This window comes from Entelurus aequoreus, linkage group LG03, assembly GCF_033978785.1.
Source record: "Entelurus aequoreus isolate RoL-2023_Sb linkage group LG03, RoL_Eaeq_v1.1, whole genome shotgun sequence".
Taxonomy (NCBI): Eukaryota; Metazoa; Chordata; class Actinopteri; order Syngnathiformes; family Syngnathidae; genus Entelurus; species Entelurus aequoreus.
In genome coordinates, this window is record NC_084733.1 from 93,954,137 (window position 1) to 93,974,284 (window position 20,148).

Genomic DNA, 20,148 nt, shown 5'->3' on the forward strand with positions numbered 1-20,148 from the left:
GGATCACTTCGTTTCTGGTAAATATAAGGAACAAAAATCCACCTTCTTAACCACAACTTGGCTATACCGTCCGTGCTAATGTTGTACTTGTTGAATTTGTACCTTATAACGTTCGACAGCTGAAGTTGTTGTTGTACAAAAATAACATGCGGTATATACTATATAGTCTATAGCCTAGCTAGCTATTTTCGAAAACCGGACAACGAGAGGATACCAAAGGCAGCGTTAAGATGGACACCACCGGGAAAACGTAAGCCAGGGCGGCCAAAGAACACCTGGCGAAGAACAGTTGAAGGGGAGCTGAAAGAGATGAAGCTTGCATGGGGCGAGGCACAGAGACGAGCACAGCAGCGAGATGAATGGCGTCGAGTCGTCGAAGCCTTATTTCCCATCCGGGAAGAAGAGGATTAAGTTAAGTAAGTAATATACTATATAGTCTATAGCCTAGCTAGCTATTTTCGAAAACCGGTTTCGTTTAAATTTGCACTTAACAGTTGGGTTTTTAAAAACCAATAAACCCTATAACTTTCATGTTGCCATTCAATACATGTAGCCCTCAAATCTCTCAATATTTTATACACTAACACTTGATCTTGTTGTTGATAACTTCCGCGTCTCTTTCTTAGTAGCGCGCAGGCTAAGCTAACTAGCAAGCTAAGCTAAGCCTGAGAAGCTTTAAAGTTCACTGAGACGAGTCTGACGCAAATAATACATTTTCGTTTTTTCACACGATATGCGAATAAGTAAAAATGCGTAAATGAAGGATTTAACGCCGACTTCCAAGCCACAACGCTCGTTAAATGCTTTTTCTGTCGAAGCTGTGTTCGCTGTGAGCTGGTTTGTTTTCAACGAATTCCCGGTTGCTAGGGGATTGGTAGGCGGAAGTGACGTAGGTCCGCCATCACCCATATGGCTCTTTCAACATTTTGGGTTGCCGACCCCTGGTTTAGCCTGAATAATGTCAAGTTATTGATAGTCACACACGTCACATACAAATGTTCACTTTAATGATATTTGACACTTTCCACAAAATTGCTGACATGAAGACAATAATGGGGCGTTTGAACTCGCTAAAACGAGTAGCAGATACAAAGGTACACAATAAAAGACGCGAAACAAACAAACAGAGCAGGACAGCGTTCAACTATTTCTTAAGACACTTTTTCAACAAAAAAACAAACATATTAAGGCACTTTTATAAGGCACTTGATGAGTAATTACCACACAGGAAATGTCATGTTCACGCTGTCTCTTCATGATTGGCAAACATCACATTCACGAGGAGGGGGAAAAGAAGTCTAAATAATGAACGTTCAGCAATAGTTGATAAGATTTGGAGGCCTGAGTGTATTGAAAGAAGTAAGAAGTGTCATGGACGGGACGGGACTCACCTGAATCAAAGTGTTGGGAAGATGTAAACATGACTAAAAAGGTGCTTGAGGGCCACGCTGACAACAAAACAAATGGCCATGATTTGAATAGTCCACAAAGAATGAACAACTTAAGTCAGTCCACATTATTTACACAATTGCCTTTGACGGACTTCAAAGAAAAAAAAGACATCCGCCAGAAATGATGTTTAAATCTTAAAAGTAATCCCAACTTTTTCCCCGGAAATGAACTTCTTTCCCACCTTTCTTTGCCGACGGAAAAGAAAACATTTTTGCACGGGCGCCATTTACCTGACACGTGAAACGTGACGAATTCACGGGTGGCACGAAAAATGTGTTTTGCGGCAATTCCAACTTCCACCACAGCGTTCAGTTGCTATCCCGAGTGGCGCTTTCCATCATTTTCAGCAGACTGCATTGCTAAAATCTCTCAAGCGGGACCCCCCCATGAATGGGGCCCTATGAATCCATGCAATGAGGATACAAAGTGAGGCCCCTAGCTCGTTAATAATTGGTCTGCAGAATATTGTAAAAATACAATAACAATAGGCGACCTGTAAATATAAGTACATACTGTTGCAATTAATACTAATCACACAAAGCTGACATGGAGGCGGTTGTTCCCATTAAATGTATATTGGGAATTTTTTTGTTGTTGCCTTTTTATGCAAAATAAAAACATGTAAAAATGGCTCTTGCATCCTTAAAAAAAAAAAAGTTTGGACTTTAAGACGAAAAACAAATTAATTAGACTCCATTTTGTGTGTTGATCCCTCGTTAGCATAAAATGCTCTTCAAAGCACAAGCTGCGTGGTCAGAGCCACTTCCTGCGAAGAGTCGGGCGTGACCACCTTGCGTCTCTCAGGTTTGCGGCGCTCATAAAAATAAAAAAAAAAGGATTGTCAGCTGATCGGCCAAAACGGACGGAGACGCGTGCGACTTCTCCACGCCTTGAGGTAACGCGCTGGCAGGCTCCTGATCACTAAGCACCAAAACAAGAATTACTGCGCGAGAAGAAAAGAAAACATTTGGATTTCCTGCCACGTCAGCACATTTGGTTGGAAGCAAACAATTACTGCGGACTCGGCACAAATAAATACAACATGAAAAACAGCCTTTTCCTCACTTTGGTCCACAATTAAACACACCTCCCTTTTTTCATTATGACTCCTACAAGTGGTCCTTTTTGACCTTGTTACTTCCTGCAGGCAATTCATGTCACATGACCTCCTCAGTCACATGACCTCCTCAGTCACATGACCTCCTCAGATCACTAATACTACAGCAAAAAGTTGTCAACTCCCGTTTGAGTGGATTGATGTGGCCTGAAGGCCGCTCATGACGATGTCTCAACACCAATACTTGCCTCTGGACACGAGTGCACACTTAAGTGCTCGAGTGCTGACATTGCGCAATAATTAGTCCCTTTCTAATTCTTAGTTGTGTGTTTTCTTCCATGACTTTGAGAGCCTTTGTGAGGCCATTAACACGCACCAAAAGTGCCCGTGTTTTGCAGGCGCCTCAGCTGGGGCCAACAATTGTACATTTTTGAGGTGCCGGAAATTACATTTGAAAATCGGCTCTCTAGCGCCACCTTTAAAATCAGATTTAAAAAAAAAATTTCAACATATCAACACGAAAATGTCAGGAGACGTCTCTCATGACGGGACGCACGTAAAAGTCACAGGAACCCATACCTGGAAACGAACAGGAAGTCGGCCATCTTGGTTTTCGTTTTTTCATTTTTTTGGCGAAAAAAAGTTTGTTTGTTTGTACTTTTACGAACTCCTCCTAGGGACTTTGACCAAATGATTGGGGATTAAAACTACCGATACTACACATATTGGCGACTATAAATTGCGAACAAATTTTGCACTACGCCATAAATTGTGGGCGTGGCTTGGGGCCAAACTTTGCTCGATGGTTGTTGGCCATTTTTTGGGGGAAAAAAGGTGTCATACTTTTACGAACTCCTGCTAGGGACTTTGACCAAATGAGTGGTGATTAAAACTACAGATACTACACATATTGGCGACTATAAATTGCGAACATATTTTGCCGACGCCATAAAATGTGGGCGGGGCTTGGCGCCCAACTTTTCTCCGATGATTGTTGGCCATTTTTTTTGGTAAAAAAAAAGTTGTCGTACTTTTACGAACTCCTGCTAGGGACTTTGACCAAATGAGTGGTGATTAAAACTACAGATACTACACATATTGGCGACTATAAATTGCGAACAAATTTTGCACTACGCCATAAATTGTGGGCGTGGCTTGGCGCCAAACTTTGCTCGATGGTTGTTGGCCATTTCTTGGCAAAAAAAAGGTGTCATACTTTTACGAACTCCTGCTAGGGACTTTGACCAAATGATTGGTGATTAAAACTACCGATACTACACATATTGGTGATTATAAATTGCGAACATATTTTGCAGACGCCATAAAATGTGGGCGTGGCATGGCGCCGAACTTTTCTCCGATGATTGGTGGCCATTTTTTGGCGAAAAAAAGGTGTCGTACTTTTACGAACTCCTGCTAGGGACTTTGACCAAATGAGTGGTGATTAAAACTACTGATACTACACATATTGGCGACTATAAATTGCGAACAAATTTTGCACTACGCCATAAATTGTGGGCGGGGCTTAGCGCCAAACTTTTCTCCGATGATTGTTGGCCATTTTTTGGCGAAAAAAAAGTTGTTGTACTTTTACGAACTCCTGCTAGGGACTTTGACCAAATGATTGGTGATTAAAACTACCGATACTACACATATTGGCGACTATAAATTGCGAACAAATTTTGCACTACACCATAAATTGTGGGCGTGGCTTGGGGCCAAACTTTGCTCGATGGTTGTTGGCCATTTTTTGGCGAAAAAAAAGTTGTCGTACTTTTACGAACTCCTGATAGGGACTTTGACCAAATGATTGGTGATTAAAACTACAGATACTACACATATTGGCGATTATAAATTGCGAACATATTTTGCCGACGCCATAAAATGTGGGCGGGGCATGGCGCCCAACTTTTCTCCGATGATTGTTGGCCAGTTTTTGGCAAAAAAAAAGTTGTCATACTTTTACGAACTCCTGCTAGGGACTTTGACCAAATGAGTGGTGATTAAAACTACAGATACTACACAAATTGGCGACTATAAATTGCGAACATATTTTGCCGACGCCATAAAATGTGGGCGTGGCATGGCGGCAAACTTTTGTCCGATGATTGTTGGCCATTTTTTGGCGAAAAAAAGGTGTCATACTTTTACGAACTCCTGCTAGGGACTTTGACCAAATGATTGGTGATTAAAACTACAGATACTACACATATTGGCGACTATAAATTGCGAACAAATTTTGCACTACGCCATAAATTGTGGGTGTGGCTTGGGGTCAAACTTTGCTCGATGGTTGTTGGCCATTTTTTGGCGAAAAAATCTGGTCGTACTTTTACGAACTCCTGCTAGGGACTTTGACCAAACGAGTGGTGATTAAAACTACAGATACTACACATATTGGCGATTATAAATTGCGAACATATTTTGCCGACGCCATAAAAGTTGGGCGGCGCATGGCGCCCAACTTTTCTCCGATGATTGTTGGCCATTTTTTGGCGAAAAAAATGAGTGGTGATTAAAATAACAGATACTACACATATAAGCGATAGTAAATTGTAAAAAACTGTTGCAATACGCCATAAAATGTGGGCGTGGCGCCAAATTTCTGTGCGATGATTGTTTGCCAATTTTTTGGCGAAAAAAAACGTGTCGTACTTTTACGAACTCCTGCTAGGGACTTTGACCAAAGGAGTGGTGATTAAAACTACAGACACTACATATATAGGAGATTATAAATTGCAAACAAATTTTGCACCACGCCATAAATTGTGGGCGTGGCTTGGCGCCAAACTTTGCTCGATGGTTGTTGGCCATTTTTTGGTGAAAAAAAAGAGGACGTACTTTTACGAACTCCTGCTAGGGACTTTGACCAAATGATTGGTGATTAAAACTACAGATACTACACATATTGGCGATTATAAATTGCGAACATATTTTGCAGACGCCATAAAATGTGGGCGGGGCTTGGCGCCCAACTTTTCTCCGATGATTGTTGGCCATTTTTTGGCGAAAAAAAAGTTGTCATACTTTTACGAACTCCTGCTAGGGACTTTGACCAAATGAGTGGTGATTAAAACTACAGATACTACACATATTGGCGATTATAAATTTGGAACAAATTTTGCACTACGCCATAAATTGTGGGTGTGGCTTGGGGTCAAACTTTGCTCGATGGTTGTTGGCCATTTTTTGGTGAAAAATAAAGAGGACGTACTTTTACGAACTACTGCTAGGGACTTTGACCAAATGAGTGGTGATTAAAATGACAGATACTACACATATTGGCGATTATAAATTGCGAACATATTTTGCCGACGCCATAAAATGTGGGCGGGGCATGGCGCACAACTTTTCTCAGATTGTTGGCCATTTTTTGGCGAAAAAAAGGTGTCGTACTTTTACGAACTCCTGCTAGGGACTTTGACAAAATGAGTGGTGATTAAAACGACAGACACTACATATATTGGCGATTATAAATTGCAAACAAATTTTGCACTACGCCATAAATTGTGGGCGTGGCTTGGCGCCAAACTTTGTTCGATGGTTGTTGGCCATTTTTTGGCGAAAAAATCTGGTCGTACTTTTACGAACTTTGACCAAACGAGTGGTGATTAAAAGGACAGATACTACACATATTGGCGATGCACCTGCTCCTGCGTACTCGTAGTGGGCGGAGCTTTTTGGCAAAAACTGCCATCGCCAATCTAACGGTCATTTCTGCACTTTAGTAGATGGGAGATGGATAATTAACTGATGCACGCTCTGATCTTCCTGAAATATTCGGTGGTGGTCATGTGGCATCGTGGCGGACGTGATCACCGGCGTAATGCGTGCTGGCAAACTGGCGTGAACCCCCTCGGCCCCGTTGAACACTGCTCGCATTATTATTCTCCCACTCCCATCGCATCTTTTTGAGGCCCTTGACAGCCTGAAAACTCACCAAGTTGTGAAAGTGTGTGAGTTCTGGTGAAAGATTCGATATTTTGGAGGGCCCGGTACACAAAAAAAATATTCAGATTCACGTATCGTCAGGAAAACGTCTGGAGAATTGGGAATAGCAGAAAGGTGGCACAAATTATAGACGTGAGCTATAATAGTTCAACATCGCTCACTGGTTGGAGAATGAAAACCAGGCTGTGCAGTAAATGAGTGTTTCCATGGGCACATGTGGGTGCCGCTTGTTATCAGTTGCACGCGCAGTCTTAGTAGATCACGCGCCCACGAGTAGTACACGCAGTTTTAAAGTTTGCCCGCCCTATTTAGCACGTGCTATTTGAGTCGTAGTGGAGCGGGTAAGTGTAAGTAGAGAAGTGTGCACTCAGAAGGGAAGTATGAGAGTTGAGACACGGCCTAACATGAAATGCGTGGATGTTCCTAGCAGGTGCTAGTGTGGACTTCTTTCCCTTTAGTGTCGTCCATCTTCCAGGAGAGTGTCCTGGTGATCATTCCTGGTAAATTAAAGCTGCTCTCCTCGTGATACTGAAAGGCACGGCTAGTGATCTGTGATGGCGTGACGCGTAATGTCTGAGTCACGTCCTTCATTAGAGGACCGACTCTCCGGCTTTGACCGGCGCGTCTTCCTGAGCTTTGTCCTGGTCCAACATTTTATGGGTGACGTCCTGCTCGCTCTTCAGGGCGTCCTCCTTCTGCCTCCTCTTGTTCCTGGCCTCCACCCAGGGAATGACGCACAGCATGGCTCCGCCGATGATCGGGGGGATACCTGCCAGGTAGAAGGCCAGGTCGTAGTTCCCCAGGCGGTCCCGTAGAAAGCCTGGGAGACAAGGACAAAACATTTGGGTCGGTGTGGGACACTGGGAGTTCTTTACTGGGAGGATCTAAGTGTTGGTCCTCTCGACCCTGAAGACACATTTGTGTGTGGAGTAAACATGATGGAGAATATCCCGCAGACCAGTTCTTTCTTCTCGCAAACACCACTAATTAAAAAGTGGCAGCTGTTGCTTGAATTTTACCGTTAAAAACAGTGGTGTTGTTTCTCCATTCCATTTATTACATGTTTTATATGCTGTAAAAAACCTGGTTGTGGGGGGGGACGTGGCCTGCAAGCCTGCAGCAAAGCGGGGTGTGCCGGACCAGCTTCGAGATCAACGACAGGTGCGTAGATGACACAGGTGAGAGTGTTTGTCTAATCACCTGTCGCTCTGTTAAAAGGCAGCCGTCAGGAAGGAGAGGGGAGAGTTGTTGGCGGTGGAGAATTGGCCGTCGGAGGACGAGCGATGAGTGAGAGCGGAGAAAGTGGGAAAAACCGTTTGTGTGCTCACGGGCGATTTTCACAGACAACAAGACATTTGCTGAAAAGCATAAGAGAGCATTTATTGTAAGATAAATCATTGTGTGCAAAGAGGACCGAAGCTGTCATGTCCGTCATTGGTGGTCCAAGGAACCCGGAGGAAGGAAAACCTCCACACCATTCTATTTATTACATTTTTTATATGCTGTAAAAAACTACTGTAAAATTCTGGTGACTGAGCTGGCAGTTTTTAAAGTAAAATGTAAAAAAAATTTTGGAGCTTATATAAACAAATATATTGTTAATGTATTATATATATACATGTATATTCATATATTACTCATTGTTAAAATCGGCCTTCTGAAGGCATTTGATGTGGCCCGCCAAAGCTTGGAAATAATATGCGTAATCTTGTCTTACTAAATATATTTGTTCTTTCCCTTTCCACATTAAAAGTCATGCACTGCATGCAATTGCACATCTTTTCAAATTCAATATTATCAAAATATATTATTACGTTTTCCAAAAATATTATTTGTTAAAATAAAGATAAACACTGTACTTAAATATCTGCTTGACTTATGATTTCAAAACAAATGATTAATAAAATTGTAGACTGTAAAATTGACAAAAAATGTTATGGTTGAATTCCACCGACTGAGCAGCTGTTGCTTGAATTTTACAGCTAAAAACAGTGGTGTTGTTTCTCCATTCCATTTATTACATTTTTATATGCTGTAAAAAACTGCTTTTACTGTAAAATTCTGGTGAGCTGCCAGTTTTTAAAGTCAAATTTAAATATTTTTTTTTGCAGCTTATGTAAAAAAATATATGGTCAATGTATTATATATATATATATACATGTATATTCATATATTACTCATTGTTAATTATTTTTATTATTATTATCAAAATATATTATGTATTCCAAAAATATTATTTGTTAAAATAAAGATAAACACTGTACTTAAATATCTGCTTGACTTATGATTTCAAAACAAATTATCAATAAAATTGTAGACTGTAAAATTGACAAAAAATGTTATGGTTGAATTACATTGACTGAGGTTTTTTTTTTTACCGTAAAATCAACTTTGGTACTGTTTTTTTTCCACGTACAGTAAGACACTAAAACATTAAAAAACAAACAAAAAAAACATTAAAACAACAAAGAAGATGGCAGCTGTTGCTTGAATTTTACTGCTAAAAACAGTGGTGTTGTTTCTCCATTCCATTTATTACATTTTTATATGCTGTAAAAAACTGCTTTTACTGTAAAATTCTGGTGAGCTGCCAGTTTTTAAAGTCAAATGTAATTTTTTTTTTTGCAGCTTATGTAAAAATATATATGGTAAATGTATTATATATATATATATATATATATATATATATATATATATATATATATATATATATATATATATATATATATATATATATATATATATATATATATATATATATATATATATATATATATATATATATATTTGGCAGCACGGTGGAAGAGGGGTTAGTGCGTCTGCCTCACAATACGAAGGTCCTGAGTAGTCGTGAGTTCAATCCCGGCCTCAGGATCTTTCTGTGTGGAGTTTGCATGTTCTCCCCGTGACTGCGTGGGTTCCCTCCGGGTACTCCGGCTTCCTCCCACCTCCAAAGACATGCACCTGGGGATAGGCCCCTCCCACCTCCAAAGACATGCACCTGGGGATAGGTTGATTGGCAACACTAAATTGGCCCTAGTGTTTGGATGTGAGTGTGAATGTTGTCTGTCTATCTGTGTTGGCCCTGCGATGAGGTGGCGACTTGTCCAGGGTGTACCCCGCCTTCCGCCCGATTGTAGCTGAGATAGGCTCCAGCACCCCCCGCGACCCCGAAGTGAATAAGCGGTAGAAAATGGATGGATGGATGGATATATATATATATATATATATATATATATATATGTATATTCATATATTACTCATTGTTAATTATTATTATTATTATCAAAATATTATATTATGTATTCCAAAAATATTATTTGCTAAGATAAAGATAAATACTGTACTTAAATATCTGCTTGACTTATGATTTTAAAACAAATTATCAATAAAATTGTAGACTGTAAAATTGACAAAAATTTTTATGGTTGAATTACATTGACTGAGGGTTTTTTTTTACTGTAAAATCAACTTTGGTACTGTTTTTTTTCCACGTACAGTAAGACACTAAAACATTAAAAAACAAACAAAAAAAACATTAAAACAACAAAGAAAATGGCAGCTGTTGCTTGAATGTTACTGCTAAAAACAGTGGTGTTGTTTCTCCATTCCATTTATTACATTTTTATATGCTGTAAAAAACTGCTTTTACTGTAAAATTCTGGTGAGCTGCCGGTTTTTAAAGTCAAATTTAAATATTTTTTTTGCAGCTTATGTAAACAAATATATTGTTAATGTATTATATATACACACACATGTATATTCATATATTATTAATTGTTCAAATCGGCCCTCTGAAGGCAACCCTAACTGCCATGTGGCCCTCAATAACTAAACAGTTTGACACCTCTCTGCTCTATAGGTTCAAGTTCTCTGTATGTATGCAAGGTGCCCAACTGAACACTAGATGGCGTAATTGACATGTAAATATGATCTATAATGTAGCCTATGTAATAAAAGGCCAGTCAAAGTTCAGATACATAATAAAGAACATGACATAACAGATGAAATGTTCCTAAAGTTTGAAGACAGTAGAGTGGTTTACAAGTAAAGTGGTTTACAAGTAAAGTTGTTTACAAGTAAAGTGGTTTACAAGTAAAGTGGTTTACAAGTAAAGTGGTTTACAATATAAGTGGTTTACAAGTAAAGTTGTTTACAAGTAAAGTGGTTTACAAGTAAAGTTGTTTACAATATAAGTGGTTTACAAGTAAAGTTGTTTACAAGTAAAGTGGTTTACAAGTAAAGTGGTTTACAAGTAAAGTGGTTTACAATATAAGTGGTTTACAAGTAAAGTGGTTTACAAGTAAAGTTGTTTACAAGTAAAGTGGTTTACAAGTAAAGTGGTTTACAAGTAAAGTGGTTTACAAGTAGAGTTGTTTACAAGTAAAGTTGTTTACAAGTAAAGTTGTTTACAATATAAGTGGTTTACAAGTAAAGTGGTTTACAATATAAGTGGTTTACAAGTAAAGTTGTTTACAATATAAGTGGTTTACAAGTAAAGTGGTTTACAAGTAAAGTTGTTTACAAGTAAAGTTGTTTACAAGTAAAGTGGTTTACAAGTAAAGTTGTTTACAATATAAGTGGTTTACAAGTAAAGTGGTTTACAAGTAAAGTTGTTTACAAGTAAAGTGGTTTACAAGTAAAGTGGTTTACAAGTAAAGTGGTTTACAAGTAAAGTTGTTTACAATATAAGTGGTTTACAAGTAAAGTGGTTTACAAGTAAAGTTGTTTACAAGTAAAGTTGTTTACAATATAAGTGGTTTACAAGTAAAGTGGTTTACAAGTAAAGTTGTTTACAAGTAAAGTGGTTTACAAGTAAAGTTGTTTACAATATAAGTGGTTTACAAGTAAAGTGGTTTACAAGTAAAGTTGTTTACAAGTAAAGTGGTTTACAAGTAAAGTTGTTTACAATATAAGTGGTTTACAAGTAAAGTGGTTTACAAGTAGAGTTGTTTACAAGTAAAGTTGTTTACAATATAAGTGGTTTACAAGTAAAGTGGTTTACAATATAAGTGGTTTACAAGTAAAGTTGTTTACAATATAAGTGGTTTACAAGTAAAGTGGTTTACAAGTAAAGTTGTTTACAAGTAAAGTGGTTTACAAGTAAAGTGGTTTACAAGTAAAGTTGTTTACAAGTAAAGTTGTTTACAAGTAAAGTGGTTTACAAGTAAAGTTGTTTACAATATAAGTGGTTTACAAGTAAAGTGGATGATCCACGGTGCCAGTGTTACCTGCAATGGGTGGTCCCACAGTCATGGGCACAGACATGAGGCCCAGCAGGAAGCCGATGGCCTGGGAGACGTCAGCGGGGCCAACCAGCTCGAAGGCGATGGGAGCCATGATGCAGATGAAGCAGCCATCAAACATGCCCATCAGCAGACACACGGCAATCAGACCTCCAAACACGTGACACAGCGGGATCATCATAGACATCAGACCGATGACCAAGAAGGACGTCACCTGGGAGGAGGAGGGGATGGGACTATATCTTACCTGGAGTGGCTACATAGAACTACATCTTATCTAGAGTGGCTACATAGCACTACATCTTATCTGGAGTGGCTACATAGAACTACATCTTATCTGGAGTGGCTACATAGAACTACATCTTATCTGGAGTGGCTACATAGAACTACATCTTATCTGGAGTGGCTACATAGAACTACATCTTATCTAGAGTGGCTACATAGAACTACATCTTATCTGGAGTGGCTACATAGAACTACATCTTATCTAGAGTGGCTACATAGAACTACATCTTATCTGGAGAGGCTACATAGAACTACATCTTATCTAGAGTGGCTACATAGAACTACATCTTATCTGGAGTGGCTACATAGAACTACATCTTATCTAGAGTGGCTACATAGAACTACATCTTATCTGGAGAGGCTACATAGAACTACATCTTATCTGGAGTGGCTACATAGAACTACATCTTATCTGGAGTGGCTACATAGAACTACATCTTATCTAGAGTGGCTACATAGAACTACATCTTACCTGGAGTGGCTACATAGAACTACATCTTATCTAGAGTGGCTACATAGAACTACATCTTACCTGGAGTGGCTACATAGAACTACATCTTACCTGGAGTGGCTACATAGGACTACATCTTATCTGGAGTGGCTACATAGAACTACATCTTATCTAGAGTGGCTACATAGAACTACATCTTACCTGGAGTGGCTACATAGAACTACATCTTATCTAGAGTGGCTACATAGAACTACATCTTACCTGGAGTGGCTACATAGAACTACATCTTATCTAGAGTGGCTACATAGAACTACATCTTATCTGGAGTGGCTACATAGAACTACATCTTATCTAGAGTGGCTACATAGAACTACATCTTATCTGGAGAGGCTACATAGAACTACATCTTATCTGGAGTGGCTACATAGAACTACATCTTATCTGGAGTGGCTACATAGACCTACATCTTACCTGGAGTGGCTACATAGAACTACATCTTATCTGGAGTGGCTACATAGGACTACATCTTATCTGGAGTGGCTACATAGGACTACATCTTATCTGGAGTGGCTACATAGAACTACGTCTTATCTGGAGTGGCTACATAGAACTACATCTTATCTAGAGTGGCTACATAGAACTACATCTTATCTGGAGTGGCTACATAGAACTACATCTTATCTGGAGTGGCTACATAGAACTACATCTTATCTCATAATCCAGGACACATTGAAGGTGTAGTCAGAACCCAGGGTCTAGGTTTATGTGGTCTTGTAGTCAGTACCTCGGGTTTAGGTTTATGTGGTCTTGTAGTCAGTACCTCGGGTCTAGGTTTATGTGGTCTTGTAGTCAGTACCTCGGGTTTAGGTTTATGTGGTCTTGTAGTCAGTACCTCGGGTCTAGGTTTATGTGGTCTTGTAGTCAGTACCCAGGGTCTAGGTTTATGTGGTCTTGTAGTCAGTACCCAGGGTCTAGGTTTATGTGGTCTTGTAGTCAGTACCTCGGGTCTAGGTTTATGTGGTCTTGTAGTCAGTACCTCAGGTTTAGGTTTATGTGGTCTTGTAGTCAGTACCCAGGGTCTAGGTTTATGTGGTCTTGTAGTCAGTACCTCGGGTCTAGGTTTATGTGGTCTTGTAGTCAGTACCCAGGGTCTAGGTTTATGTGGTCTTGTAGTCAGTACCCAGGGTCTAGGTTTATGTGGTCTTGTAGTCAGTACCCAGGGTCTAGGTTTATGTGGTCTTGTAGTCAGTACCTCGGGTCTAGGTTTATGTGGTCTTGTAGTCAGTACCTCAGGTTTAGGTTTATGTGGTCTTGTAGTCAGTACCCAGGGTCTAGGTTTATGTGGTCTTGTAGTCAGTACCTCGGGTCTAGGTTTATGTGGTCTTGTAGTCAGTACCCAGGGTCTAGGTTTATGTGGTCTTGTAGTCAGTACCCAGGGTCTAGGTTTATGTGGTCTTGTAGTCAGTACCTCGGGTTTAGGTTTATGTGGTCTTGTAGTCAGTACCCAGGGTCTAGGTTTATGTGGTCTTGTAGTCAGTACCTCGGGTTTAGGTTTATGTGGTCTTGTAGTCAGTACCCAGGGTCTAGGTTTATGTGGTCTTGTAGTCAGTACCTCGGGTCTAGGTTTATGTGGTCTTGTAGTCAGTACCCAGGGTCTAGGTTTATGTGGTCTTGTAGTCAGTACCCAGGGTCTAGGTTTATGTGGTCTTGTAGTCAGTACCTCGGATCTAGGTTTATGTGGTCTTGTAGTCAGTACCCAGGGTCTAGGTTTATGTGGTCTTGTAGTCAGTACCTCGGGTTTAGGTTTATGTGGTCTTGTAGTCAGTACCCAGGGTCTAGGTTTATGTGGTCTTGTAGTCAGTACCTCGGGTTTAGGTTTATGTGGTCTTGTAGTCAGTACCCAGGGTCTAGGTTTATGTGGTCCTGTAGTCAGTACCTTTGGTCTAGGTTTATGTGGTCTTGTAGTCAGTACCTCGGGTCTAGGTTTATGTGGTCTTGTAGTCAGTACCCAGGGTCTAGGTTTATGTGGTCTTGTAGTCAGTACCTCGGGTCTAGGTTTACGTGGTCTTGTAGTCAGTACCCAGGGTCTAGGTTTATGTGGTCTTGTAGTCAGTACCTCGGGTTTAGGTTTATGTGGTCTTGTAGTCAGTACCTCGGGTTTAGGTTTATGTGGTCTTGTAGTCAGTACCCAGGGTCTAGGTTTATGTGGTCCTGTAGTCAGTACCTTTGGTCTAGGTTTATGTGGTCTTGTAGTCAGTACCTCGGGTCTAGGTTTACGTGGTCTTGTAGTCAGTACCTCGGGTTTAGGTTTATGTGGTCTTGTAGTCAGTACCCAGGGTCTAGGTTTATGTGGTCCTGTAGTCAGTACCTTTGGTCTAGGTTTATGTGGTCTTGTAGTCAGTACCTCGGGTCTAGGTTTATGTGGTCTTGTAGTCAGTACCCAGGGTCTAGGTTTATGTGGTCTTGTAGTCAGTACCTCGGGTCTAGGTTTACGTGGTCTTGTAGTCAGTACCTCGGGTTTAGGTTTATGTGGTCTTGTAGTCAGTACCCAGGGTCTAGGTTTATGTGGTCCTGTAGTCAGTACCCAGGGTCTAGGTTTATGTGGTTTATGTTACTGCATAGACTAATTAGGAGTCTTTGTTTGTTTACTTCCTACTAAAAGACAAGTTGTCTAGTATGTTCACTATTTTATTTAAGGACTAAATGACAATTTAAGAAACTTACTTTGTCGCCATGGAGACCAGGATTAGTGATTTAGAAGTAGCTAAAACACTGCGGATGTGTGAGAAAAGTGCTATATAAATCCAGTTTGATTGACAGTGTATTATTGCACCATCTAAGTGGGCACACACCTGCAGGTAGACCTTGTTGACCCCTTGGATGTAGTCTGCTGCCCTGCCAAAGATGAGCCGGCCCACACCGGACGTGATGCCGATGCACATGAGGAGGACTTCTTTGTTGGAATCTTCTCCGAAACGCTCCTCAACATGTTTCATCTGTGGAGCACAAAGCCAAGCAGCGATTGTGTCAGTCCCTTGTTTTCATTTTGGGGGTACAACCAAAAACTATAGTAACGGAAACACTCCGTATACACGTCAACATACACACTCAGTACACATGTCAACATACACACTCAGTATACATGTCAACATACACACTCAGTATACATGTCAACATACACACTCAGTACACATGTCAACATACACACTCAGTATACATGTCAACATACACACTCAGTATACATGTCAACATACACACTCAGTATACATGTCAACATACACACTCAGTACACATGTCAACATACACACTCAGTATACATGTCAACATACACACTCAGTACACATGTCAACATACACACTCAGTACACATGTCAACATACACACTCAGTATACACGTCAACATACACACTCAGTATACATGTCAACATACACACTCAGTATACATGTCAACATACACACTCAGTACACATGTCAACATACACACTCAGTATACATGTCAACATACACACTCAGTACACATGTCAACATACACACTCAGTATACATGTCAACATACACACTCAGTATACATGTCAACATACACACTCAGTACACATGTCAACATACACACTCAGTATACATGTCAACATACACACTCAGTATACATGTCAACATACACACTCAGTATACATGTCAACATACACACTCAGTACACATGTCAACATACACACTCAGTATACATGTCAACATACACACTCAGTACACATGTCAACATACACACTCAGTACACATGTCAACATACACACTCAGTATACACGTCAACATACACACTCAGTATACATGTCAACATACACACTCAGTATACATGTCAACATACACACTCAGTACACATGTCAACATACACACTCAGTATACATGTCAACATACACACTCAGTACACATGTCAACATACACACTCAGTATACATGTCAACATACACACTCAGTATACATGTCAACATACACACTCAGTACACATGTCAACATACACACTCAGTATACATGTCAACATACACACTCAGTATACATGTCAACATACACACTCAGTATACATGTCAACATACACACTCAGTACACATGTCAACATACACACTCAGTATACATGTCAACATACACACTCAGTGTACACATCAACATACACACTCAGTATACATGTCAACATACACACTCAGTATACATGTCAACATACACACTCAGTATACATGTCAACATACACACTCAGTATACATGTCAACATACACACTCAGTGTACACATCAACATACACACTCAGTATACACGTCAACATACACACTCAGTATACACGTCAACATACACACTCAGTATACACGTCAACATACACACTCAGTGTACACGTCAACATACACACTCAGTATACACGTCAACATACACACTCAGTATACATGTCAACATACACACTCAGTATACATGTCAACATACACACTCAGTACACATGTCAACATACACACTCAGTATACATGTCAACATACACACTCAGTATACATGTCAACATACACACTCAGTATACATGTCAACATACACACTCAGTATACATGTCAACATACACACTCAGTGTACACATCAACATACACACTCAGTATACACGTCAACATACACACTCAGTATACACGTCAACATACACACTCAGTGTACACGTCAACATACACACTCAGTGTACACGTCAACATACACACTCAGTATACACGTCAACATACACACTCAGTATACATGTCAACATACACACTCAGTATACATGTCAACATACACACTCAGTACACATGTCAACATACACACTCAGTATACATGTCAACATACACACTCAGTATACATGTCAACATACACACTCAGTATACATGTCAACATACACACTCAGTATACACGTCAACATACACACTCAGTATACATGTCAACATACACGCTCAGTATACGCGTCAACATACACACTCAGTATACACGTCAACATACACACTCAGTATACATGTCAACATACACACTCAGTATACATGTCAACATACACACTCAGTATACATGTCAACATACACACTCAGTACACATGTCAACATACACACTCAGTACACATGTCAACATACACACTCAGTACACATGTCAACATACACACTCAGTATACATGTCAACATACACACTCAGTATACATGTCAACATACACACTCAGTACACATGTCAACATACACACTCAGTATACATGTCAACATACACACTCAGTATACATGTCAACATACACGCTCAGTATACACGTCAACATACACACTCAGTATACACGTCAACATACACACTCAGTATACATGTCAACATACACACTCAGTATACATGTCAACATACACACTCAGTATACATGTCAACATACACACTCAGTACACATGTCAACATACACACTCAGTATACATGTCAACATACACACTCAGTACACATGTCAACATACACACTCAGTACACACGTCAACATACACACTCAGTACACACGTCAACATACACACTCAGTATACATGTCAACATACACACTCAGTATACATGTCAACATACACACTCAGTATACATGTCAACATACACACTCAGTACACATGTCAACATACACACTCAGTACACATGTCAACATACACACTCAGTACACATGTCAACATACACACTCAGTATACATGTCAACATACACACTCAGTATACATGTCAACATACACACTCAGTATACATGTCAACATACACGCTCAGTATACACGTCAACATACACACTCAGTATACACGTCAACATACACACTCAGTATACATGTCAACATACACACTCAGTATACATGTCAACATACACACTCAGTATACATGTCAACATACACACTCAGTACACATGTCAACATACACACTCAGTACACATGTCAACATACACACTCAGTACACATGTCAACATACACACTCAGTATACATGTCAACATACACACTCAGTATACATGTCAACATACACACTCAGTATACATGTCAACATACACGCTCAGTATACACGTCAACATACACACTCAGTATACACGTCAACATACACACTCAGTATACATGTCAACATACACACTCAGTATACATGTCAACATACACACTCAGTATACATGTCAACATACACACTCAGTACACACGTCAACATACACGCTCAGTATACACGTCAACATACACGCTCAGTATACATGTCAACATACACACTCAGTATACATGTCAACATACACACTCAGTATACATGTCAACATACACACTCAGTATACATGTCAACATACACACTCAGTACACATGTCAACATACACACTCAGTACACATGTCAACATACACACTCAGTATACATGTCAACATACACACTCAGTACACATGTCAACATATACACTCAGTATACATGTCAACATACACACTCAGTATACATGTCAACATACACACTCAGTATACATGTCAACATACACACTCAGTACACACGTCAACATACACACTCAGTATACATGTCAACATACACACTCAGTACACACGTCAACATACACGCTCAGTATACATGTCAACATACACACTCAGTATACATGTCAACATACACACTCAGTACACACGTCAACATACACACTCAGTATACATGTCAACATACACACTCAGTATACACGTCAACATACACACTCAGTATACATGTCAACATACACACTCAGTATACATGTCAACATACACACTCAGTATACACGTCAACATACACACTCAGTATACATGTCAACATACACACTCAGTGTACACATCAACATACACACTCAGTATACATGTCAACATACACACTCAGTATACATGTCAACATACACACCCAGTATACATGTCAACATACACACTCAGTGTACACATCAACATACACACTCAGTATACACGTCAACATACACACTCAGTATACACGTCAACATACACACTCAGTATACATGTCAACATACACACTCAGTGTACACATCAACATACACACTCAGTATACACGTCAACATACACACTCAGTATACATGTCAACATACACACTCAGTATACATGTCAACATACACACTCAGTACACATGTCAACATACACACTCAGTATACATGTCAACATACACACTCAGTATACATGTCAACATACACACTCAGTATACATGTCAACATACACACTCAGTATACACGTCAACATACACACTCAGTATACATGTCAACATACACGCTCAGTATACGCGTCAACATACACACTCAGTATACACGTCAACATACACACTCAGTATACATGTCAACATACACACTCAGTATACATGTCAACATACACACTCAGTACACATGTCAACATACACACTCAGTACACATGTCAACATACACACTCAGTATACACGTCAACATACACACTCAGTACACACGTCAACATACACACTCAGTACACATGTCAACATACACACTCAGTATACATGTCAACATACACACTCAGTATACATGTCAACATACACACTCAGTACACATGTCAACATACACACTCAGTATACATGTCAACATACACACTCAGTATACATGTCAACATACACACTCAGTATACATGTCAACATACACACTCAGTATACATGTCAACATACACACTCAGTATACATGTCAACATACACACTCAGTATACATGTCAACATACACACTCAGTATACATGTCAACATATACACTCAGTATACATGTCAACATACAC

The 20,148-nt window shown here is 39.8% G+C and overlaps 1 protein-coding gene across 1 annotated transcript in view; it reads right to left on the minus strand.

Annotated features, from left to right (window-relative positions):
* Positions 1-1,026: 1,026 nt before the first annotated feature.
* LOC133647143 (monocarboxylate transporter 10-like) overlaps positions 1,027-20,148 on the minus strand; it is a 91,831-nt gene continuing 72,709 nt past the window's right edge. The window contains exons 4-6 of the mRNA XM_062043282.1: positions 15,295-15,438; positions 11,692-11,920; positions 1,027-7,280 (exon numbers count right to left, since the gene is read on the minus strand). Coding sequence (XP_061899266.1) covers positions 7,051-7,280; positions 11,692-11,920; positions 15,295-15,438 — 603 coding nt within the window. The 3' untranslated portion in view covers positions 1,027-7,050. The remainder of the gene's footprint in view (positions 7,281-11,691; positions 11,921-15,294; positions 15,439-20,148) is intronic.